At 40.9% G+C, this 26,322-nt stretch overlaps 1 protein-coding gene across 1 annotated transcript in view; it reads left to right on the forward strand.

Annotated features, from left to right (window-relative positions):
* Positions 1-26,322, forward strand: part of LOC144509864 (alpha-1,6-mannosylglycoprotein 6-beta-N-acetylglucosaminyltransferase A-like) — a 115,102-nt gene that overhangs the window by 71,163 nt on the left and 17,617 nt on the right. Inside the window, exons 9-13 of the mRNA XM_078238786.1 lie at positions 4,273-4,407; positions 7,083-7,216; positions 8,647-8,780; positions 11,288-11,437; positions 14,866-15,012. Of these exons, the coding sequence (XP_078094912.1) occupies positions 4,273-4,407; positions 7,083-7,216; positions 8,647-8,780; positions 11,288-11,437; positions 14,866-15,012 (700 nt within the window). The remainder of the gene's footprint in view (positions 1-4,272; positions 4,408-7,082; positions 7,217-8,646; positions 8,781-11,287; positions 11,438-14,865; positions 15,013-26,322) is intronic.

A 26,322-nucleotide genomic window follows, 5' to 3' on the forward strand; every position in this document is an offset into this window, starting at 1 on the left:
TCATTCAAGTATTTTTACATATTTTAGAAAGTTGTAATTGTGCCTGTGGGAACTTCAGCAAAATAGTATAATATGTTACTAACAGAAGCAAGATTCTTCATTGCACATGCCTACATCACAAGACAGTTTGCTTTCTTAAACTAACCTTAAGCTGCTTGACATTTAGAAGAAAAGTTCTTTGTTTGGTCAACATTATTAAATGTAGTTAACTCCCATTTTCTTTCATTGCTGAATTTATGTAAGGGAATTAACTGTTTTGATGCCAAAGCTCCTCCGCATTTCCTTTCACTAATGCAATTTTTGAAGTTTGTCCAGGACCTGAAGCGAGGTTTCTGAGCACAATCTGACAGCAATCTAAACTTAGCAGCAGATCGTCAACCACTGAAACAACAAATTTAATGAAGCTACATAGGACATAACACATTGAATAGCTCAATAATAGATATACAGATATACAGATACGTATAAGAGCAAATATTTTATTTGCTCAAAGTCTTTTTTTAATTACTTGTATGATAAGACACATTTTGTCCTATCTAAAATTTGCCTAAGGTACATTTTCTTTATTTCCCCTGTTAAGAACCCAACTGATGTTAGACATGAGAACATCCCAAAACCCGGAAGGGTAACTTGGAACACCAGTTCTTAAGAGTGTGCTTTTTCAGTTTGGTATTATATGAGGACAGATATGCAAACCAGTGAGGGAAGTGTTCAGTCTTGTTGTACCCACTCAAATAAAAGAATGTTTATCACACAACAAAAAAAGCCACATTACAAAATAAAGATACACTTAACTACAACAATAGCCACACAGACATGCATATATTCTGGACCCCATCTCCATCTTTCAATGTTCCTGAACTCTGAGAAATGTCTCTTGACATAAGAACATAAGAACATAAGAAATAGGAGCAGGAGTAGGCCATCTAGCCCCTCGAGCCTGCCCCGCCATTCAATAAGATCATGGCTGATCTGACGTGGATCAGTACCACTTACCCGCCTGATCCCCATAACCCTTAATTCCCTTACCGATCAGGAATCCATCCATACGCGCTTTAAACATATTCAGCGAGGTAGCCTCCACCACCTCAGTGGGCAGAGAATTCCAGAGATTCACCACCCTCTGGGAGAAGAAGTTCCTCCTCAACTCTGTCTTAAACCGACCCCCCTTTATTTTGAGGCTGTGTCCTCTAGTTTTAACTTCCTTACTAAGTGGAAAGAATCTCTCCGCCTCCACCCAATCCAGCCCCCGCATTATCTTATAAGTCTCCATAAGATCCCCCCTCATCCTTCTAAACTCCAACGAGTACAAACCCAATCTCCTCAGCCTCTCCTCATAATCCAAACCCCTCATCTCCGGTATCAACCAGGTGAACCTTCTCTGCACTCCCTCCAATGCCAATATATCCTTCCTCATATAAGGGGACCAATACTGCACACAGTATTCCAGCTGCGGCCTCACCAATGCCCTGTACAGGTGCATCAAGACATCCCTGCTTTTATATTCTATCCCCCTCGCAATATAGGCCAACATCCCATTTGCCTTCTTGATCACCTGTTGTACCTGCAGACTGGGCTTTTGCGTCTCATGCACAAGGACCCCCAGGTCCCTTTGCACGGTAGCATGTTTTAATTTGTTTCCATTGAGATAGTAATCCCATTTGTTATTATTTCCTCCAAAGTGTATAACCTCGCATTTCTCAATGTTATACTCCATTTGCCATATCCTCGCCCACTCACTCAGCCTGTCCAAATCTCTCTGCAGATCTTCTCCGTCCTCCACACGATTCACTTTTCCACTTATCTTTGTGTCGTCTGCAAACTTCGTTACCCTACACTCCGTCCCCTCCTCCAGATCATCTATATAAATGGTAAACAGTTGCGGCCCGAGTACCGATCCCTGCGGCACGCCACTAGTTACCTTCCTCCAACCGGAAAAACACCCATTTATTCCGACTCTTTGCTTCCTGTCGGATAGCCAGTCCCCAATCCACTTTAACACACTACCCCCAACTCCGTGTGCCCTAATATTCTTCAGCTGCAAAAACCAAAACCATCATCCCATACAGTATAACTCCGAGCTAAATCTAGCAAATAGTTTCCACCCACAAGTTATCTTTACGTTTAGGAAGTCTTCTTCAGTTCAGTGCAGTTTTTCTCTGAGGTTTTCGAAACAGCAGCTTCTAGCCTCGAATTATGCTTTCTGGAAGAGTTCTGCATTCCAGCTGAGCGTGGATGTAATCATAATTGTTTTCAGTTGCTTCTCTTCTTTCTCCTTTCCTCCTCTCCTGTCAGTACAGAGTTATCCGGCTACTGATTCCATGGGGGCGATTCTCCCAAAAAAGTTAATCACAATTGTAAATTGTGAATCACAGTTCTTTTTTTCAGTGCAACTTCAGACTCGAATCTCCCCATTCTGTGCATTGCAGAGGTCACAATCGTGAATATCATTAAAAACCCAGGGGGGGGGGGCCTATTCACGCTGGAGTCTGATAGTTCCGGAACTCTGCAGTGGCCCCAAACTGTCAACCTGCAGTTTCCTAACCCTGCTGCACCCCCCCAGCTCCCACCACGGCCCGATTGTGGCCTCCACAAGCATTCCCGGGTCAGCATTCCCTGCCCTTTCTGGGCACTGCCAGATGGCACTGCTGGGAAGGGGAGGCTACTGTTGGGGAGGGAGCGTTCCCTGGTGGAGGGGGGGTTCGCCATGTCCATGAGGGTTTCCTGGAGAGGGGAGCAGGGGAGTGTGCATGTTGGAGTGTTCTTTGTGTTCATGGGGGGATTTTGTTCTTTGATCAGGGTGTCCTACCCCACCAGCATGATGTGTTGGGACCTACATCCAGGATTTTTTAAAACTGTGTTAGAAAAATGGCAGAGAAAGCCGACTGTGAAGCTGGGAGGCAGCACACTGCTTTTCCTGCCTGAGTTGCCACTTAGTTAAAAAATGATCAAATTTTACCCCTGATCTTTTGCATTTCATTGAATATACTCTGACAAGCCGAGCTCCTCTTCACAGGTTAAGTAACACCCTGCAGCTGTTTGTGCACAATTTAGCTTATGGAATTAGCTGAAACCTGCCAGCAGCTTGATATGTGGGTGTTGTTGGCTAAGCCCTGTAGCCCTTCCTAATTGCATTTAAGAAGGTGATCGTGAGCTGCCGCCCTGGATCACTGCAATCCATATGATGAAATACACCTTCAGTGTTATTAGAAAGAGAAGGCTAGGATTTTGACCCAACGATCATGAAGGAATGGGTATTTATTTCTAAGTCAGGACGGTGTGTGGCTTGGAAGGGAACTTGCAAGTGGTGGTGCTCCCATGCTGCCCTTGTCCTTCTAGGTGGTGGAGGTCACAGATTTGTAAGGTGCTGTCAAAAGATACATAGTGAGTTGCTGTGGTGCATCCTGTAGATGGTACGCACTGTGGTGGAGGGAGTGGATTTTTGAGGTGGTGGATAAGGTGCCATTCAAATGGGCTGCTTTATCTTAGTGCCAAGTTTCCTGAGTGTTGTTGGAGCTGTATTTATCCAAGCAAGTGGAAAGTATTCTATCACACTCCTGACTTGAGCCTTGTTTATGGTAGACAGGCTTTGGGGAGCAGAAGGTGAGTTACTTGCCAGAATACCCAACCCTTGACCTGCTCTTATAGCCACATTATTTATATGACTGTTGCAGTTCAGTTTCTGGTCAATGATAACCCCAGGATGTTGATAGTGGGAGATTTAGAGATGGTAATGCCTTGAATGTCAAGCAGAGATGGTTCAGTTCTATTTTGTTGGAGGTAGTCATTGCCTGGCATTTGCGTGGCTCGAGTGATACTTGACACTTATCAGCCAAGCCTGACTATCGTCCATGGTTTGTTGCATAGGGGCATGGGCTGCTTCATTATCAGAGGAGTTGCAAATGGTGCTGAACATTGTGCAGTCATCAGCGATCATCCCCACTTCTGATCTTGTGATGAAGGGAAGATCATTGATGAAGCAGCTGAAGATGGTTAGGTCTAGGACCACCCTGAGGCACTCGAGCAGTGATGTCCTGGACTGAGATGTTTAATAGTCAATATCCACGACCCTGCCCCCCCACAAGGAGTTATTCCAAACTATCTCATTGAATGGGGAATGTAAAGTAAGTTCTGATTAACTGGCATATTATTCAATACACTTTAGATCTTGATCTTCACAAAGACATTGCAAATGAATGCAACACTTGGAAATGAGTTCAAATACTGCAATATTTTATATCTCCATCTGTGCTTGTATTTAATTTGGATTAGTCACTTGAGCGACCTGACTGGAAATAAAGATGGATGTCCTATCAGGGGACCAAAGCTGTTGGATCTCGTATACATTGACATTGTTGGATTAAAACAACTCCAAACTGTACTTGGGGCATCTTTCACCCACTATCGGTAAGATTTTACACCATCTTTATGTTTTGTTTGTGCTGTTTTCAATCATAAAATGAATCTACTGTTGAGCTCCTTTTAACAAGTTGGATTACAATGCACTTTAGTCCATATTATACAAATTTGTGCACACCATTGGGTTGGAAATCTCTCTTGCCACAATGCCTTCAATTTATTAGCCATCCACATAAGCAGCTTTACAGTGCCTGGGTTCAAAGCGAAATTCTGTGGATTCTTAAAAACGGGACTGAAAACAGAAACTGTTGCAAAACACTCACAGATCAGGTAGCATCTATGAAGGGAGGAAAAGAATGAATGTTTCTGGTCAATGACCTTTTGTCAGAATATGATGGTTTGGTTAGTAAAGCTGCCTCCTGTTGGCATTACAAAGTAAGTGTTAGTTTGACACTAAGGTTTTACTGGCTACAGCTCATGGAAACATTGATGTAAATAGCTATGGTTTAATAATATAAGGGGATGGGATAAAACAAGGAGTGAAATTCCCTTCCCTTGTGGGGAAAATTGATTAGAATATGAAATTTGTCTATGAGCACTGCCATTGGCCTCTACCAATTGGAGACCAGAAGAAAATAAGTTAAGAGTTTCTGTTCCTAAAGATCTCTGCCTGATGCACCATTATGATGGTGTTCAACTGTTCCCCCTAGGGAGGGAACATCAAAGTAACAATGCATTTTCAGGGTACTCTTTTGCGCATGAACTGTATTAGAGCACCATTGAAAATCTGTACAGTGTGGGTTGCCTCTCTGTCCTGTCAATCAAGGAGATCAAGAAATTTGAACAAAAAAGGAATTTGTGTCTCTAAAAATATATTCTTTGGAAAGCAACAAGTACTCCAGATATGCAAACCAAATTGTGCATCAGAAGTTAATTCCCAAGCAAACTGGCCATACCAATGACTGAGTAGTGACAAGTAATTCCAGCAGAAAAATAAAGAACAGGTATGTGGAAGTGAATTGACCTTTTAAAATGATTAGATTATTTTTTTTAAATCCAATTAGATTATTTTTTTAAAAATCTTTGGGGCGGCACGGTAGCACAGTGGTTAGCACTGCTGCTTCACAGCTCCAGGGACCTGGGTTCGATTCCCGGCTTGGGTCACTGTCTGTGTGGAGTTTGCACATTCTCCTCGTGTCTGCGTGGGTTTCCTCCGGGTGCTCCGGTTTCCTCCCACAGTCCAAAGATGTGCAGGTTAGGTTGATTGGCCAAGGTTAAAAATTGCCCCTTAGAGTCCTGAGATGCGTAGGTTCGAGGGATTAGCGGGTAAATATGTGGGGGTAGGGCCTGGGTGGGATTGTGGTCGGTGCAGACTCGATGGGCCGAATGGCCTCCTTCTGCACTGTAGGGTTTCTATGATTTCTTTCTTCTATGATGATCTTTAGAATCAAGTAATGATGAATTAAGGAGTTTTGCATAGTGCAACGCAACTGAATTATATGGATAAGGAGGAGTGGATTGTTTTAAGGTCTGTGGTGCTTTCGATGGAATCAATTTGGAATAATTTTGATTTCAGCATCTGTTGTACAATAAAAGGAAAGCTATTAGGATTTTAAATTGCCCAATCTATAATTCTGAATGAAATGGTTGTATTTATTTGTAAAAGTGACAGAGGTAAATTGAATATAAAAGAACTCTTGTTATCTCCTTGATAATCACAGAATCATACAGTGCAGAAGAGGCCCTTCAGCCCACCGTGTCTGCACTGACGTGAGAAACTTCTGACTTACGTATCTAATCTCATTTACCAGCACTTGGCCCATTGCTTTGAATGTTATCACATTCCAAATGCTCATCTAGGTACTTTTTAAAGGCTGTGAGGCAACTTACCTCCACCACCCACCCAGGCAGTACATTCCAGACTGTCACCACCCTCTGAGTAAAAAGGTTTTCCTCACATCCCCCTAAACCTCCTGCCACTCACCTTAAACTTGTATCCCTTCATAACTGACCCATCAACTAAGGGGAACAGCCGCTCCTTATTCACTCTGTCCATGCCCATCATAATCTCATACTCCTTGACCAGGTTACCCCCTCAGTCATCTATGCTCCAACAAAAACAACCCAAGTCTATCCAATCTCTCTTCATAACTTAAATGTTCTATCCCAGGCAGCATCCTAGTGAATCTCCTGCACCCAATCCACTGCAATCACATCCTTCTATAAAGTGGTGACCAGAATTGCATGCAGTAATCTAGTTGTGGCTCCACCAAAGTTCTATACAACTCCAACATGACTTCCCTGCTTTTGTAATATTGTGCCTCAATTGATAAAAACAAGTGACCTACATTTCTTTTTCACCACCCCACTAACAAGCCCTTCTGCCTTCCAAGACCTGTGGACAAACAAGCAAACGTCCCTTTGTTCCTCAGGACCTCCGAGTGCCATGCCATTCATTGAATACTTTCTTGTCAAATTACTCCTTCCAAAGTGTATCACCTCACACTTTTCAGAGTTAAATTGCATCTGCCACTTATTTGCTTATCTGACCATCCCGTCTTTATCTCCCTGTAGTCCAAGGCACTCAACCTCGCTGTTAACCACCTGGCCAATCTTTGTGTCATCTGCAAATTTACTAATCCTACCCTGCACATAGTCAATCCAGGAATTTTAGATTCTAAAATCATGCCACTATTTTACATACTTCTGACATTCTTCCTTAGATGCATATTGAGGGTTCTTGATTCTTTTGGAACTGAGCCAGAATTTAACCATGCTGAATATGCCAAGAAAAAGAACCATGGATCCCCTTGGGGCAAACTCAATCTGATTCCTAAGCAGTTTTACAACATGTTCCGTAAGTAAATTCATATGTAACGTGCTCTAGGACTTTATATTAAGTGAGCTACAAATAAATTACTGAGATGTTTTCTGTGATTATTCGTCTACGGCGTACAACAAATACTGTGCAGCTGTATATAATTTTCATTTCACAATCACTGCAAACATTTTTATTGCTAACACTTGATTTTTCAAAACAATGTTATAATGTAAACTGCATGAGTGTTTCAGCAGCAGATGAACTGAGGCAGGGGAGGAGTTGGGTGATGTTACAGAGGTGGAAATAGGTGCAGATATGTGGTCAGAAGTTCATCTTGCAGTCAAGTATGGTACCATGGTTGCTCAAACACAGCAGCGCTGTTTTAAACACACTTAATTACATCTTACCTGAATAAAGACTGGAAATTATTCTTTAGCTTTTTTTCAATGTACCCTGGGACTTTGGGTGCATGGCACATGCTGAGATTATACTATTTAAATTTAACTCAAAGTCATAACTCTAAATAAAATATGAAACCCAGGCTTTTAGGAAAGACCTTATAATTAAAATTTTAGCGAACACATTAAAAGTTAATATTTTGCTTATTGTATATGGCAGGGGAAAGTGGGATCAGGCTATTGAGTTGGATAATCAGCCATGAACATAATGAATGGTGGAGCAGGCTTGAAGGGTCGAATGGCCTCCCCCTGCTCCTATTTTCTATGTTTCTATAATACATTTTTAATGTGGAAGTTTTAATTTTGTAATAAAATAGCCAGTTACTGAAAACATTCAGAAAACATTTTTACTGGTTGTTGTAAAACCCAATATAATTGTGGGCTTTGTCATTTCTAATGGGAATCGGAAAAGTGACAACAAGAAGTCAAGGAAGTACATATAAATAACATTTTTATTTTTTATCTCACAAGCATGAATTACTACTAATAAACTGCACTAATAATGATTTACACTAATAAAAAGCAGCCCAGTTCATTAAGCTTTTGTCACATGCTGAATGGAAATGAAGATACCAAATGAACATCAGTTTAGCCTGTTGTGTTTTCATCAAAAAATAAATGCTGACTTATCACAATGAATATAATTAACAAGATATAGTTATCACATTTTCACAATTCAAGCAGACAGATGGCACCAGTTCATATCATAGAATCCCTCCAGTGCAGAGGTCTCAAGTCTGCACCGATCACAATCACACCCAGGCCCTATTCCCATAACCCCATGGAGAATGTGCAAACTCCACACAGACAGTGACCTGAGGCCGGAATTGAACCTGGGTCCCTGGCGCTGTGAGGCAGCAGTGCTAACCACTGAGCCACCCATCAATAAAGGCCTTTCAATCCTTTGAAAAATATCCATTTTGTAAGTTGAGTAAGTAGATGTGTTAGCAATCAGTCAGTACTCTCAAGACTGTTTAATTTATATTATATTTTACAATGTATTTGCAGCCCATACGCCTGATAACAGTTTTTTGGGCTTCGTGGTGGAGCAGCATTTGAGCAGTAACAATGTCACTCTGCTTAATCAAATCCAAAGAACTAATAAAGCTCTGGTTTACGGTAAACTGGCAGACTTTTGGAAGGTATGTGCTGTCTTCTTTTATCCCTTAAGATGTTGATAACTTAATGACTTTTTTTTATCCAGAAGAATATATTACTGTCTCACCCATGTGTTAAAAGCTTAGTCCTTGGGCTTAAGCAATAAATAGAATTGGGGAATGAAAAGAAAATAGGATTGGGAGGATCTGGCAGGTATTTAACAGATTAATTATTTTCTACTTAGCAATTGCAAACAAGCTTGTAGAATTGTTGCCAAATTGGAGCCTCAGAGGTGCAGTTGGTTATTCACGGAGACAGTATTGTCCCTGCAGGCTTCTGAACCCTGATGTCAGAGTTAAATGAGGATCAGAAGACCACACTGGGAAATGGTCACCTGCCTGCAATTTTCTCCGAATTAGCCAATTAGTAGCTCGAGGGCAGGCTCTCGAAGCTATTTGATTTTTGATTTATTATTGTCACATGTATTAGTATACAGTGAAAAATATTGTTTCTTGCGCGCTGTACAGAGAAAACATACCGTTCATATGGATAAAGACACAAACTCAATTTACAAAATAATGGTTGGAATGCGAGTCTTAGACTTGATTACCTGTAAAGACTCGCATTCCAACCATTATTTTGTAAATTGGGTTTGTGTCTTTATGTGCCCTGTTTGTGAACAGAACTCCCACTCACCTGATGAAGGGGCAGCGCTCCGAAAGCTTGTGGCTTTTGCTACCAAATAAACCTGTTGGACTTTAACCTGGTGTTGTGAGACTTCTTACATTGTAAAACATCCCATGTGATTCTGAAGATTATTAATATTGTTATAATCTTTAATCCCAGAAAAGTTTTGAGGTGGCCACATGTCCATTTTTTGAATTCTTATCAGTGCCTAGAGGAATCTTGGACACTTTGGGCTGAATTTGCACTCCTAAGGCAGGTAGCTCAAATCAAAAAATTTCCTGGCTCTGCATACCCACCTCGGGAAAGAGAACCCAAATGGTGCCATTGTTGGTTTTGGCAGGTATGGGGCTCTAAGGGGGTAGAACTGTCACAGCTTGACAGTTCAATTTTACCCCCCGCCCTTCAAGAGCATTTAGAACCTTTCCAAAGATTCATAACTCCTACATTGTGAGAAAGGGCATTGCTCCAGTGAAAATCAGGTCTCTCTGAACTCAGCCCTGTTTCCCCGACCTTCCCTCGGTCCTGCGCACCTTTTTTAAAGGCCCCTGGCATCTTTACAACTCCACAAAAATCCGACCCCATGCTTCTGAACACTAAAAGACAATGCGTAGAAAATTGATTCTGTTTGCCCCTGTTGTCCCTGGCCTTATGTTTTGAATTTATTTTATATTCCCTGGTGGTTTGTTTAAACCCAGCACTTGCTGAAAATTTAATGGCTTCACCCTTTAATAGAAGACTCTTGGTGAATTTTCCACTCCACTGCCTGATGGGACTCTTTAATATTATACCACTTTCTGAATTTCTAGTAGCTCATCCTCTTTGACGGGGTGTATTCATGGGAGCCAGAATTTCTCAGGCCCACAGTTACGAATGTCAGCCACAAAATCAGACCCTCTCATGCAAGACATTTTGACTGTTCCTTGTCCTTAAACGCATTTGTTACACATAATTATATCTGACACCCTCTCACTTCCTCTACCATTTTTCAGTCCATGTTAAATTGCTTCCGTCCCTCTGGACATTATCAATCTCATTACTATTTATTAGTTGTTCACAATTAAATTTTAAGATGCATATAATGTGAACAATAGTGAAATCAGGACAGATCTCTGAGGAATGCCTTGATTGTTCGCTTATCAAGTACAGCATTTTCCATTTTTTTTCTATTGCTGGTGTCTGTTGTAAACCAGATTCTTCAGCCATTTGGAAAATCTGTGATCTACTCCATTCACCCTGTCCATTTTCTGATAGTTATTCGAGAGAATGTTGTGAAATTGCCTTCTGAATGTTCAAGTAAATTGCCTTGTATACACTGGACATTCCTCATGTTGCAACCTAGTTACCTCTTTCACGAATTTTAGTGGCTATGTTGAGTGTTATCTGTTATGGATAGGAGGTTGGTTCGCTCAGTTGGCTGGATGGCTGCTTTGTGATGTGGAGCGATGCCAACAGCACGGGTTCAATTCCTGTGCCGGCTGAGGTAATTCATGAAGGCCCTGCCTTCTCAATTTTGCCTGAGGTGTGGGGACCCTCGGATTAAATCATCACCAGTCAGCCTCAAGTCCTCTGGGACTTTGGTGACTTTCATTTAATCTGTTACAGGCATGCTTGACCAACTTTACTATCTTTCTAAATATATCGTATCTTATTTGGAAGTTTATAGTGAAATCTGTACATAATGACTTTTCTTGAAAATTCAACATATTCAAAAACATTTTCAAGTTATGGTACGCTTTTCTCCTAAAGGTTGGTGTAATTTAATAAAGCTGTATTAATGAGACTTATATGAATTTTTGTATTAAAAGCCTATGTTTGCCAAGGTAAAGACTGTTCTATTTCTAATTATGTCTCCTGATTTTCACAGGACAAAACATCTTTCCTGGATGTTGTCAAAAATTATGCTGAGATCCATGGTACATTTCACAATGAACATCATGTCAACTTACCCAATTTTATAATTAATCATGGAATCCTCAGTGGGCAAGATCTTCATCTCTTGCTAAGAGAGACTAAGGTTTGTCAGATGTTAACAATTTATAGTAAAATATTTGATGATCACATTGATGGACGCGAATAGTATATTTAATTAAAAGACAAAAGTACAATATTTTGAATTAGAGATATTAATCCATCAAAGTCTTTGGCAAACCATGATAAACACACCGGCTGGAAATATGTAAAAGACAAAGATGCATATATGAGATGTGTTGAGTCTCTGAATAAGCACTGAAAATATACATTCAGGTAAAGCTAGTTTTCTGCACCCTAGTCAACCTAACTGAAATATTATGTACTACAATTTTGTTAACTGCCGAAGGGTCTATAAATTTCATGTATCTTCAGATGATCTTTGCTATAAGGTCCATTTTATTATAACCCTCTAAACATTCATGGTCAGATCACATTTGGAATACATTGCAGCTTCAGTTCTCCAAACCAGGCTCCCTGCCCACATAGCTTTCTGCTGGAAAAGCAGGATGTGTTGTTGACTCTATGTTGTGCCATTAGTGCTGTATCCTGAAAAGGACATCAACTGATGCATTGGGAAAAGTTAGGGAAAGAGGAACTAAGATCGATCCTGCGGAATCATAGTTTCGGGTTCTGAAGAGTGAATCAGAGAGCTATTTTTTCACCGGAGAAGAGAGGATTAAGAAAAGACAAAAATGCTGGGAGGACTTGATAATTTAGATGCAAGCAGGTTATTTAATTTGGACTGAATGCCAAATGAGAGGGTGCAAATTAAACTACTGGGATCCTGAAAATGCCATGCCGAGGAAAACTGCTGATCAAGATGGATAATGTAATATGTCAGTCAGATATTTTGAAGCATGTTCGGTCTACGTTTTGAGGATTGCCAGGGAAACATTTGCAGAATATTTCCCCAAAAGATAGGCGTGATAAACAAAAGACTGTGGCTGGAAGAAAAGAGCTTGTTTACCTGAATGATCTTTCACATTCTGGACTTTTCTGAAGCCAGTGAAGTTCCAGTTTAGTTCAGCCAGCAGTACTCATTACTGAGTCAGCTAGTTTTGGAATCAGGCCCAAAGCCTAGGCTGACTCCAGTGTAATATTGAGGGAGTGCTGCCAGAGGCCCCTTCCTTAGACTAAGAATTTGTCTGTCCTGTTGACTCACCTGGAAGCTGGACATCCTATGACACTACTTGTAGAAGAGTCAGACTTTACACTGGCTGGCATTCATTCCACAGGCAAAACCATTGTAAGCAGATTAGTTCATGGGATGTCACTTGTACAGAAAGCAGCAAAGTGTCTACACAATAGTCCCTACACACTTTAAAGTAATTCACCATTTATAAAGTATTTTGTAACTTTGTAAGAGATTTGAAAGTGTCTAAAGTTAGTTTTTCTTTTACACATGTTTCAATCCAAATGGCTGGAAAGAAGAAAGCTCCTGGAAGCCAATTTTGATTATATTTTATAATAAAAACATTACTTTACAACAGATATTTGATGGTCCTTAACATTATAAATAACTTCATGAAATGAACTAAGTGACACAATGGCATAGCATATTTATTTTGGACACATGGATTTGAATCCAGCCTAATTTATTTATTTTTATTTAGATTAATTAATTTTTTACTGAGGGCAAGACTCTTTTTTAAAGTATTTTCTTTCTCTGTCAATTTCTGGCTGAAAGACTGGGAAATAATTTAGACTTAGCAGCTAGAATATCTAGATGAACCAATATTTTGTATTCTAACCAGTGGTGCAGCACGTGGCATTTAGTTATTCGCAACTTTCTGCAGAAATTATGATATGGGAATACTAAATTCTGTGATTTGAAGTCCTTCACTGAGGGTTGTGTTTTGTGTGGTAAACCACTGTTAGCTTATTACCTGTATATGTGACATGCCTGGACACATCCCTGCCGACCCTACCCGAGACTCCTCCCCCGCCCCTGGTCCAGGTATAAAGGCGACTGCTCCCCACCCCCCTGCCTCAGTCTGGACCAGTTCATCGGCATGGGTGTGCTCCAAGTCTTTTGCTAATAAAAGCCTATTTGTTCTTGCATACAAACTAGTCTTTGCTCGATTGATGGTGCATCATTTTGTAACAGATACCTTGAAAGCTTAAGAATTGAAATGACTTGCTTCTACTGATGCAAATTCTACTTTGTTTTCTTAGCTATGCGTATAATTTCTTTCGAACATAGTTTCAATAATCGAGAATTTTGCCAATAATCTCTATGTAAGCAGAACCTTAAAGGCTTTCTTGTTCGTTTTAAAAAGTGCACTATCTTCATAAAATTTGTTTGCTTCAAAAGACACTTGGATGATGTGAGTTAGTTCAAGGTGCAATGATCTAGATTGTTACAACTGTAAAGTTTATTTGTTTACAAATACTGGGATTAAGTCGTGTAATTGTCACTCCTGTGCAATAGGGAAGCATTGCCAAACACTTTCTCCTGAACATGGTTCACCTTCAGTCTATCAGGCCTGATTTTGGCTCCACAGTGATCACTGCTGCCTCAGAGGAGAAGGAGCTCATGACCCCCAACTATTTATCCCAGGTTGCAACTCAGTTTGGGAGCCCCTGATTTACTGAAGTAAAGTTTATTTATCAGTCACAAGTAGGCTTACATTAACACTGCAATGAAATTACTGTGAAAATACCCATGTCACCACACTCCGGCACCTGTTCGGGTACACTGAAGGAGAATTTAACATGGCCAATCCACCTAACCTGCACATCTTTGAGCTGTGGGAGAAAACCAGAGCACCCGTGGGAAACCCACACAGACACGGGGGGAAATGTGCGAACAGACAGTGACTCAAGTCGGGAATTGAACCTGGGTCCCTGGCGCTGTGAGGCTGCAGCGCTAACCACTGTGCCACCCAGCTAGTTGAACTAACTGAGGGTTGACTTACGAAATTGTATATATTGAAGAACAGAATATTTGCCCCTCCAAAGTTATGCATGCTTGAAGACTGCTGCAAATTTGGCAATATTCTGGAGAGATTAAAATGCTAATGATTGTAGAAATACTGCATTCATCCCCTGCATCAGGGACAGTCAAACCCATGTAGCCCAAGGTAAAAATCTAAAGCCACAGTTGTTTCCTTGATGTTTTGTCACTTCTTCCCTGGGTGATCAATGTCTCATTGATTGCTATTGGGATATTATATTTTGGGCTCCATATACAGCCATTATACAGAAGATACAACAGCTTTCCAATGAGGTTAGGAGAAATGCGTCCCACCTCAAATTGCCCCTCCTCCCCCACCACACCCACACATACCACCCCCATCCCTCACATGACAATCCACATGTTCTGCTCATCCCATGTCCCCTAAAGAGAGCACATTTTCTACCGAAGAGTTTCCATCAATGTAACTCAATGGGAAAAAGTGTGTGATTAGTTAGTATGTTGAAAGTGATGAGTGAAATATTAATTTGTAAAATACTTATTTCATCCTTTAGGTTTTTGTGGGACTAGGGTTTCCTTACGAAGGCCCTGCACCTCTAGAAGCAATAGCAAATGGCTGCATATTTCTGAATCCAAATTTTAACCCTCCAAAGAGCAGGAAAAACACTAATTTCTTTCAAGGGAAACCAACTTTCAGAGAGGTATTGTATTCAAATTATTCTTCATTCAGTTTGAATTGTAGAGCTGTTGGATTAGAATTGTATTTTATAAAGTTAAAATTCTAATAAAATGTTAATTGTATTGCTATATGAAAATATGATTCAGTGATTACTTTCCAACAAAGGTGAGGGGACAGTGATTGATGCCATTTCCAAAACAATTGCACAGGGGGTAGTCAGTACAATTTGATTATTTAGGGCAAACAAGGTTGCAAATGGGGATAGAACAAAGAAAATTACAGCAAAGGAACAGGCCCTTCAGCCCTCCAAGCCTACACCGACATGCTGCCCGTCGGAGCTAAAACTCCCTACCCTTCCAGGGACCTCCGTTCCCATCCTATTCATGTATTTGTCCAGACGCCCTTTAAAAGTCACTATTGTATCTGCTTCCAACACCACCTTCAGGCAGCAAGTTCCAGGCACCCACCACCCTCTGTGAAACATTGCACCTTAAACCTATGCCCCCTAGTAATTGACTCTTCCACCCTGGGAAAAAGCTTCTGATGATCCACTCTTTCCATGCCGCTCATAATCTTGTAGACTTCTATCAGACCACCCCTCAACCTCCGTCGTTCCGGTGAGAACAAACCAAGTTTCTCCAACCTCTCTTCATAGCTAATGCCCTCCATACCAGGCAACATCCTAGTAAATCTTTTCTGTACCCTCTCCAAATCCTCCACATCCTTCTGGTATCCTTACGGATATCAGAGGTAAGTTCTTTACGCAGAGAGTGGTTGGGGTGTGGAATGGACTGCCTGCAGTGATAGTGGAGTCAGACACTTTAGAAACATTTAAGCGGTTATTGGATAGGCACATGGAGCACACCAGGATGATAGGGAGTGGGATAACTTGATCTTGGTTTCAGATAAAGCTCGGCACAACATCGTGGGCCGAAGGGCCTGTTCTGTGCTGTACTGTTCTATGTTCTATGTTCTATGTTCTATGTATGGCGACCAGAATTGAACACTATATTCCAAGTGCGGCCTCACTAAGGTTCCATAAAGCTGCAACATGCCTTGCCAATTTTTAAACTCAGTGCCCCGGCCGATGAAGGCAAGTATACTGTATGTCTTCCTATCTATCCTCTCCACCTGCGTTGCCACTTTCAGTGACCTGTGTACCTGTACACCCAGATCCCTCTGCCTATCAATACTCTTAAGGGTTCTGCCATTTACTGTATATTTCCCATCTGTATTAGATCTTCCAAAATGTATTACCTCACATTTGTCTGAATTAAACTCCATCTGCCATCTCTCCGCCCAAGTCTCCAACTGATCTATATCCTGCTGTATCCTCTGATGTTCCCATTCGCTGTCCGCAATTCCACCAACCTTCATGTTGTCCGCAAACTTATTAATCAAACAAGTTACATTTTCCTCCAAATCATTTATTACAAACAGCAAAGGTCCCAGCACTGATCCCTGAGGAACATCACTTGTCACAACCCTCCATTCAGAAATGCACCCTTCCACTGTTACCCTCTGTCTTCTATGACCGAGCCAGTTCTGTATCCATCTTGCCAACTCACCTCTGATCCCATGCAACTTCATCTTCTGCACCAGTGTGCCATGAGGGACCTTGTTAAAAGCCTTATTGAAGTCCATGTAGGTAACATCCACTGCCCTACCGTCATTAATCGTCATCGTCACTTCCTCGAAAACCTTGATCAAGTTAGTGAGACACGACCTCCTCTTCACAAAACCATGTTGCCTCTCGCGTATACGTCCACTTATTTCCAAGTGGGAGTAAATCCTGTCTCAAAGAATTCTCTCCAATAATTTCCCTACCACTGATGTAAGGCTCACCGGCCTGCAATTATCCGGATTATCCTTGCAACCCTTCTTAAACAAAGGAACAATATTGGCTATTCTCCAATCCTCTCGGACCTCCCCTGTATCCAGTGAGGACACAAAAGATTTCTCTCAAGGCCCCAGCAATTTCTTCCCTTGCCTCTCTCAGTATTCTGGGGTATATCCCATCAGGCCCTGGGGACTTGTCTACCTTAATGTTTCTCAAGATCCCAATACCTCCTCCTTTTTAATCTCAATATCTACACACCCTTCCCCAGACCCATCATCCACCAAGTCCTTCACTTTGGTGAATACTGACTCAAAGTACTCATTTAATACCTCGGCCTTAAGTGGGCCAACCCTCTCTCTGACTACCCTCTTGCTCTTTACATATGTACAAAAAGCCTTGGGATTTTCCTTAATCCTGCTGGCCAATGACTTTTCAATAATGGAACAAATGTGCAAGTTTGGGAAGAGGAATAGATGATCACAGTTATACAGAGAAGGTGGGAGAGGAAGATAATGTTGAGGAAGGTCAGAGAAAAATTGAGAAGTTGAACATTGGAAGAAGTGAAAAACAACCAAATAAGGTGGAGTGGTTGTGGATGAGAAATGAAGGAGGTGTGGACAGTTGCTGTGGGCCATAATCTTTCTCAGTTGGGACAAGAGAGGAGTTTACAATTTTGTTGAGCAAAGTTGAGAATTTGAACTGAAATATTGTTCATTGGAGAGAGGGGGTTTCGGTGGGAATCTTGCTCAATGTATAGTGTTACAACAAGTCCCAGATAAGGTCCCTAATTTATTAACTTCCTGAGTGGGACCCCAATTTTGTCATCATCCTGGATGAGGAGGAATGAGCTGATTTCCTTTCTTTATTCAATATCCTTGGTTGAATGTAACAAGGTTACCCCACACCCCCTGTGTATATCTTTTTTCAGTACAACTGCATTTATTTCTTGGAAGGAACCAATTTAAATAAAAATGCAACACACCCATACACCCACTGATCAGGAATGAGAAGAGTCCAAATGAAAGTTAAAAAGAACATAAGAATGATCTTTGGTTTGTTAGCATAGATGATTGTAATTTGTGGCTGTTGAACTGGGTGGTTCTGTTCGAGTTGGCTTTGGCAGTTTAGCAATTAGTTTAATGGGTTTCTGTAGCTGAAGAGGCCGTCTAATTTCCTTTAATGATGGTTTCTGCTGAGCCTCGCCTCAAGCAATAGAGAGGGTTAATTTGCCTGCTTGTTTTTGCAAGGGTGACTGACTGCTGTCCCTTACTGTTTCTATGTCACTCACATGCTGACACACCAGCACACACACGTACTTCAGGTCTACAGCTAGCTTCTTAACTCAATTCCCTGTGTATTGCTGAGAGAGAAATCTTGGAACTCATTGCCAAGCCCATGTTCCTTCTTTCTCAGAACCGCTTACACATTCTGAAATATAAATTGATAGGAGATGGGTTCTGGATGTCTGCTGAGGTATGCAATCAGTATTTTGTCTCCATAACCACAGGGAATTAAAGTTCAGTCTTTTGTATCTTTCTTATCTTAGAGTTTCCCTAGAGTTTTTTTCAATATATAAAAGGTAAGAGAGAGGCAAAAATAGCCATTGGACCACTGGAAAATGAGGCTGGAGAAGTAATAATAGGAAACAAAGAAATGGCAGAGGAACTGAATAGTTACTTTGCATCAGTCTTCACGGTGGAAGAAGCTAGTGGGATGCCGGAGCTCCAGGAGAGTCAGGGGGCACAAGTGAGTATTGTGGCCATCACTAAGGAGAAGGTTTTGGGGAAACTGAAAGGTCTGAAGGTGGATAAATCATCTGGACTGGATGGACTACACCCCAGGGTTTTAAAAGAGATAGCTGAGGAAATTGTGGAGGCATTGGTGGTGATCTTTCAGCAATCACTGGAGGCAGGGAGGGTCCCAGAGGACTGGAAAGTAGCTAATGTAACACCGCTGTTTAAGAAGGGAGGGAGACAGCAGTTGGGAAATTATAGGCCGGTTAGCCTGACTTTGGTCATTGGCAAGATTTTAGAGTCCATCATTAAAGATGAGATTGTGTGCATGATAAAATAGAATTGAGTCAGCACGGCTTTTTCAAGGGGAGGCCACGTCTGACAAATCTGAGAGAGTTCTTTGAGGAGGTAACAAGGAAGTTAGATAAAGGAGAACCAGTGAATGTGATTTATTTAGATTTCCAGAAGGCCTTTGACAAGGTGTCGCATAGGAGACTGTTAAGTAAGCCCATGATGTTAAGGATAAGATCCTGGCATGGATAGAGGATTAGCTGACTGGCAGAAGACAGAGAGTGGGGATAAAGGGGTCTTTTTCAGGATGGCAGCCAGAGATTGATAGTGTGCCTCGGGGGTCAGTGCTAGGACCACAAATTTTCACAATATACATTAACGATTTGGAGGAAGGAACTGAAGGCACTGTTGCTAAGTTTGCAGATGATACAAAGATATGTAGAGGGACAGGTAGTATTGAGGAAGTGGGGGGCTGCAGAAGGACTTGGACAGGTTAGGAGAGTGGGCAAAGAAGTGGCAGATGGGATACAATGTGGAAAAGTGTGAGGTTATGCACTTTGGAAGGAGACTATTTTCTAAATGGGAAAATGCTTAGGAAATCAGAAACACAAAGGGACTTGGGAGTCATTGTTCAAGATTTTCTTAAGGTTAATGTGCAGGTTCATTCGGCAATTAGGAAGGCAAATGCAATGTTAACATTCATGTCGCGAGGGCCAGAATACAAGAGCAGGGATGTACTTCTGAGGCTGTATAAGGCTCTGGTCAGACCCCATTTGGAGTACTGTGAGCAGTTTTGGGCTCCATATCTAAGGAAGGATGTGCTGGCCTTGGAAAGGGTCCAGAGGAGGTTCACAAGAATGATCCCTGTCGTTGAGGACTCTGGGTCTGTACTTGTTGGAGTTTAGAAGGATGAGTGGGGATCTTATTAAAACTTACAGGATACTGCGAGGCCTGGATAGAGTGGACATGGAGAGGATATTTTCACTAGTAGGAAAAACTAGAACCAGAGGGCACAGCCTCAGGCTAAAGAGACGGTCCTTTAGAACAGAGATGAGGAGGAATTTCTTCAGCCAGAGAGTGGTGACTCTGTGGAACTCTTTGCCGCAGAAGGTTGTGGAGGCTAGGTCATTGAGTGTCTTTAAGACACAAAGAGATAGATAGGTTCTAGATTAATAGGGGGATCAGGGGTTATGGGGAAAAGGCAGGAGAATGGGGATGAAAAAAATATCAGCCATGATTGATTGGCGGAGCAGACTCGATGGGCCATGTGGCCTAATTCTGCTCTTATGTCTTATGGTCTTATCTCTCTTTCAAATCTGTTTGAAGAAGTTCCCAACACCTTTTAGGCAAAACATTTCATGTTCTCTAGGGGTTAGTCAGTCAACTATAATCCACATAGGAATTTTTCAAAAAGTGGTCACTTCACATCATCAGCCATCTTTTGCTCCGTGTCTTCACTTGTATTTCTTTTAAAAACACATGTCTACTTTAAAATGTTCAATATGCCTGGAAGTAATTTGGACTGTAAAGTACTATTGTGACAATAGGCAATTAGTCATGTAAAGATTCTGTCTGTAACACCAGCTACAAGTGCAATGCCATTAGAAAATAAGGCTTCTTGAAGTTTTTTTAAATTATTGAAGTGTATTACTGACTACATCTTTATCAGCTCTTCCTTTGTAAATGAAGTAAATGTTGTTAATCCTCAATTGGAATAACATCTTAGCAAAGATTACTCAGCCCATTAGCATTAAGATGCTAAAAATGCCAGTTAGGGAAAAAATGTTTTGGCTTCAACTATTAATTTGCTCAGTAAGTCCTCAACCATCTGTGATTCAAAGGTTTAAACAAAAATACTTTAATAATTGCACTGACAAATCACTTGAATAATTTCTTGTTATCTCTCCCTCAAAAAGTAGCTGCTCCGCTATTTTCTTCACAAAGGTAATTTATCCTAGATATATGTTGAGGACTAAATGGAGGAGTCAAACCAAGATGGATGAAAATAGGTAATTGAAGGTTTGAGGTGAATAAGTGCACAGGAAGGAAGAGTATATGAAAAAGATATAAAATAAAAAGAGGCAGGCCGAGAAACAATATACAAAGAACAACCATATAATTATAACAAGCATCTCGGGGAAAGTGATAAATACAGCTATTGGACACTTTAGCAGTGGGGAAATGATATCTGAGTACTGAAAACTTGCAGAATTATTAAATGATTATTTTGTAACTTCTTGCCGCTTAAAAGGGAGGTGAGATGCTTTAGCTAAGAGAGAATATGAAGGAGACACCACTCGGAAGATTTGGGCTCTGATTTGGGAGATCCAACAATAGTTCAGGAGGGACCAATTGATTGCAGTTCATTGAGCTTGAAGAATTGATGGACAAGGATGATGTTGTGTATTCATGTTATTTTGAGTGTTTCCTCATTAGCAGCTTTGCAGTGGAATGGGGCACTTTAAGAGACCGATCCCGTGACATAATTAATGATGTCATCGGTTATTTGCATGTGCAAACAGGCAGTCTATTTTAGCAGCTTGTAGTGTTAACATCCTTTCAATAAAGCTCTTCATTTGTTTGAACCTTTGAGGCCTGCAACCTATCTTTTAAAACCACCACATAGAAAACTGGCGACAAGGTGGTCAGACCACACTTGCAGCCACTCCAAAATAAAGTGGAACAAGTCGAAGAGCTTTGTAGACACCCAACAAACAATAAATGACTGAAATCATCACAACATGGAAACTTCGATGGAGGAAAATCAAACAATGGTCGCAGCCACTGAAGGAACTGAAAAGTAATCAAAGATCAGGAGAAAACAATTTTGGAAAGAAGCTTGCCACATGCTCTGCCAGAAAAGATCTGGAACAGCACTGGGAGCACCGGGAATAGCACATTCCCTGCAACAATGAATTTAGAGTTGTGGGTGTTGCAAAACACAAAGGAAAACAGGCTGAGTGCAGGTTTTCCTTGTTCTAGGGAATAAGGAAGCAATGTAGTGCTAAACATTATGTGGCACATCATGCTCATGCAGGTCCTTTTCATAGTAAAAATGGTGCCTTGGGACTGTTCAGTGAGAATACTGAGCGAGGGAGCTTATATATGGAGAGATTCAACTATTTTGTCAACGTGAACAAGATGTTGGCAGATATAATAGGTCCAACATTACTGAACATATTGCGAATGGGAAGCATTTCATTTCCTGAGAAGTCTGGTACAGCCAGAAAAGTCGTGCACAAAAAGCCACGATGAAATAATGGAAATATTGCAAAACCACTATTCACCAAAGCCTTTAGTCATTGCAGAAAGGATTAGGCTCTGTAAATAACAACAAGAAGGTGAATCGATCACAGTTTGTAGTTACCTTGAGGATACTAGCTGAACACTGTGAATTCAGGGATGTCTTGAATGACAGCTTTAGAGATCGATTAGTCTGGCTTAAGGAGTGAAGCTATTCAAAAGAGGTTGTTAAAAGAAAGCAATCTAACCCTAATGAAAGTTTTGGAAGTTGCGGTTTCCATGGAATTAGCAGCCAATGAAGCTGAACAGTTGATTTCGAGCATAAGAGTTCATAAGATGTCGGCCAAAAACTGAACACAGACTCGTAATTGCCACTGGTGTGCAAAATCTGGGCACTTGGCAGCAGGTCGTTAGTACAAAGGCATCATGGGCAGGAATTGTGGCAAAAAGGGCCATGTTGAAAGATATGCTTGACTGAGGTCAATTTTGAACTGTTGGCTTCCAGCCAACCCAGCAAATAAATCGTCAATCAGAGGCAGAGGGCACTGTTCTGCACACAGTACAGGACTGGTCGCCACAAATATGTACTAATACATCCTTCTTCATCACAGGTACAATCAGCATAGCCCAATCATTCACATCAATGGGTTTGAGGACTCCTATTTTCAACGCTCTAATTCTGCCTCTACCTTAGGTCTGATTGCATATGACGCTGACCTAGCCTTTAAGCCTGACTTTCGTTCTTAATCTTAAACTTAACTGAGATATCCTTCATGTTTCCCAGCTCACTATTGAACACAATAGCATGTTTCTTCAAGATCTTTGGTAGGCTAGTTTTGGAATCTGTCGTGAGATTTACCTCTGCTTTCTACCCACACACCTTGTATGTGCCTTCAGTTTGATTTGAGTAACCTCCTCCCAAACATTGATTACTTGAAGGGTAACTGTCTGATTGTTTTCCCCATAGGAACTTGCTTGACTGACTGACCTACCTAAAATAAACATTCATAATATATGAATGTACCATAATTCAGTCCCTCTACATAATTCTTCTCGTCTTCCTTACACTCATTTCATACTCATTTCTGCTTAGTATCTGGACAACTAGCTTTGCGTTATCAGTAAATTTAATACTACCACAGATAATTGGTTCCACATCATTTATACGGATTGTAGGGTGGCACAGTGGTTAGCACTGCTGCCTCACAGCGCCAGGGACCAGGGTTCGATTCCGGCTTGGGCCACTGTCTGTGCAGAATCTGCACGTTCTCCCCGTGTCTGCATGGGTTTCCTCCGGGTGCTCTGGTTTCCCCCCACAATCCGAAAGATGTGCTGGTTAGGTGCATTGGCCGTGCCAAATTCTCCCTCTGTACCGAACAGGGATTTTCATAGTAACTTAATTGCAGTATTAATGTCAGCCTACTTGTGACACGAATAAATAAACTTTGAACTTTAAAAATGTGGAGTCCCAGAACTCTCTGAAACTCCTCTGGTTACTTTTCTCTCAGTAAGAAGTCTCACAACACCAGGTTAAAGTCCAACAGGTTTATTTGGTAGCAAATACCATAAGCTTTCGGAGCAGAGCTCCTTCGTCAGATGGAGTGGATATCCACTCCATCTGACGAAGGAGCTCTGCTCCGAAAGCATATGGTATTTGCTACCAAATAAACCTGTTGGACTTTAACCTGGTGTTGTGAGACTTCTTACTGTGTTTACCCCAGTCCAACACCGGCATCTCCACATCATGACTACTTTTCTCTCAGGCAGAGAATTTCCTGTTTATCACCTGTTGCCACTTAATCTGGATAATTTGTAACTATTTTGTGAGCATTAAGCTATTGTGCTAATAACTGAATGTTCACCTACATTTTATGCTCGAAGAAAAGAATTCTAGTCAGTCAGAACCTGAGGCAGATTTAATCACTTTTATGTTTCTTCTGCTCCAACCTAAAGCACATTGGAACTTTTATTAGCATTAGCTAATATTTATTACTTAAATATGTTATAACTATTGGGCAACAGAATTTGATTTCTTTTGCACTTAAAGCTCATATCTCAGTTCCTTTATCTGGGTATTTGTAAAACAAATTAAACTTGATAGCCAAACATAAGCTTTGCAGGTGGGATTGAAAATAGGAACATAGTACCATGATAACAGGAATTGTCCATTTATCCCCTCTAGCCTGTTCCAAAACGGCTGATCTGTATTTTAACTACATTTACCTACCTTGACTCCACATTCTCTAATGAAAATCTATCAATATTTGTCTTAAATGTTCAATTATGCTCGGTTCAACAGGTTTTTGGGCGAGAGGATTCTTGGTGTCTATGACCCATTATGTGAGGACGTTTTCTGATATCCTTGAATCTCCAAAATCTTGTTCTGGACCCCTCCACTGGAGGAAATAGTTGTTTTCTACATAAGCCATGAATCCCTTTAATCATCTTAAACAATTCAATTAAATTACACAACAATCTTCTACAGTCATCGGAATTTAAGCTTGATTTGCAATCTGTGTTCATAATTTAACCCTTTTATCCCCAATAGAACTCTGGTGAATCTCCAGGGTCAATATGTCCTTTCTGAGTCAGGCTCCGTATCTGACACAATTTTTAGAAGTGGTCTATACAACTTTAGCATCACTCCCACCCTTTTGTATTTCAGCTTCTTTGAAATAAATGAACAGATGAATATCTCATTCATCCTTTTTCAATATTATTTGCACCTGTCTTTTTGATTTCTCTGCATAGACCTCTAAATCTCTCTGTTCCTCCACAGCTCCAAGCTTCTCACCATTTTAAAAAGTACTCTGATCTATCATTGTTGGACCTAAAGTAGATAACCTCACATTTCCCCAAATTGAACTCTTAACTGCTAGCTTTGTCAACTCGCTTAATCGATCAATGACCTTTTGCAACTTTTGTTGAAAATGAAACATCCTCCTTGACTAAATGTGAGGCCTGTATTGAGGCTAAGAGTCTACTATTTTCTAACTGAGAAATCAAGTTTAATGGTAGTTATATTTAGAAGAGAGAAGGTTGAGAGGTGACCCGAATAAAGGTCTTTAAGATGATTAAAGGGTTGATAGGTTAGATATGGAGAAGATGTTTCCACTTACAGAGGAGACCAAATCTAGAAGCCACAAATACAAGATGATCACTAATAAATTCAATAGGAAATTCAGTAGAAGCTGACTTACCCAGAGAGTGGTTAGAATGTTAAACTCGCTGTCACCAGAAGTAATTTGGTGCATTCAAGGCAAAGCTTAGTAATTAATTGAGGGAGGAAGGAATAGAGATTTACGCTGATTGGGTTGGATGAGGAGTGGGAGGGATTTTGTATGCAGTTTAAATACCAGCATGGATAGGAATGGGCCAAAAGACCTGTTTCTGTGATATAAATCCTCCGTCAAGCTTTTTGAAACTTCGGGTGGACTGAGTTGTTCTCATCCACTTTGTTACCCCTCAAAGAATCCATATAGATTTATAAAGCAGGAATTGTAAAAGCATACTAATTGTTCATTCATTCTCAGGGTTTGGGTATCGCTGGCAGGGACAACATTATTAACCATCACTAGTTGCTCTGAAAAGATAATAGTGATCATTGTGTGATTCATTACAACTGAGTGGCTTAATTAGGCCAATTCAGAAACGCTGAAGAGCCAACCACATTGGTGGATATTAAATCGTGCTGCACAGGCTCAATTAGGTCCTAAGATTTCAGAGCTAATCCCATTGCTGTCTGGGCCTTAAAGGCAGCTTAAACATTAGAGAGGTCAGTTAAAAAGAAGCTTGCTGGAACAAGATTTCTATAGTTCCAGATTCTGATGAATTGTGTTACATTTTTAAATTTAATTTATAATGTACTACTAAACACAGCCTCACTCCCTGAATTTAAAAAAACTCACAGCATCTGCAACAAGAACAGAAACAACAAAAACATTTTTTCAATTCAAAAGGCCACGAGCTTTCTGCACTATACGAACCTGTCCTGTAAGACATTGACATTGGAAGCCATAACATGTCTTTTTGGGACTAGTTTGTCCCTGCACAGTACATGGCAGTTGAGCAAGAAACCTGAAGACCTGGATCGCTGTCATTCATTACACGTACTTTACATTGCTGTCCTATCTGAACAGCCATTACCAAAAATTCTGCTGAAATGCTATTGAAGTGCAAAAATGGGGATAGGATTACTGTCCATTCTTCAGATGCCAATCCCTCA

Source organism: Mustelus asterias, chromosome 2 (genome assembly GCF_964213995.1).
Source record: "Mustelus asterias chromosome 2, sMusAst1.hap1.1, whole genome shotgun sequence".
In the NCBI taxonomy this organism is placed as follows: domain Eukaryota; kingdom Metazoa; phylum Chordata; class Chondrichthyes; order Carcharhiniformes; family Triakidae; genus Mustelus; species Mustelus asterias.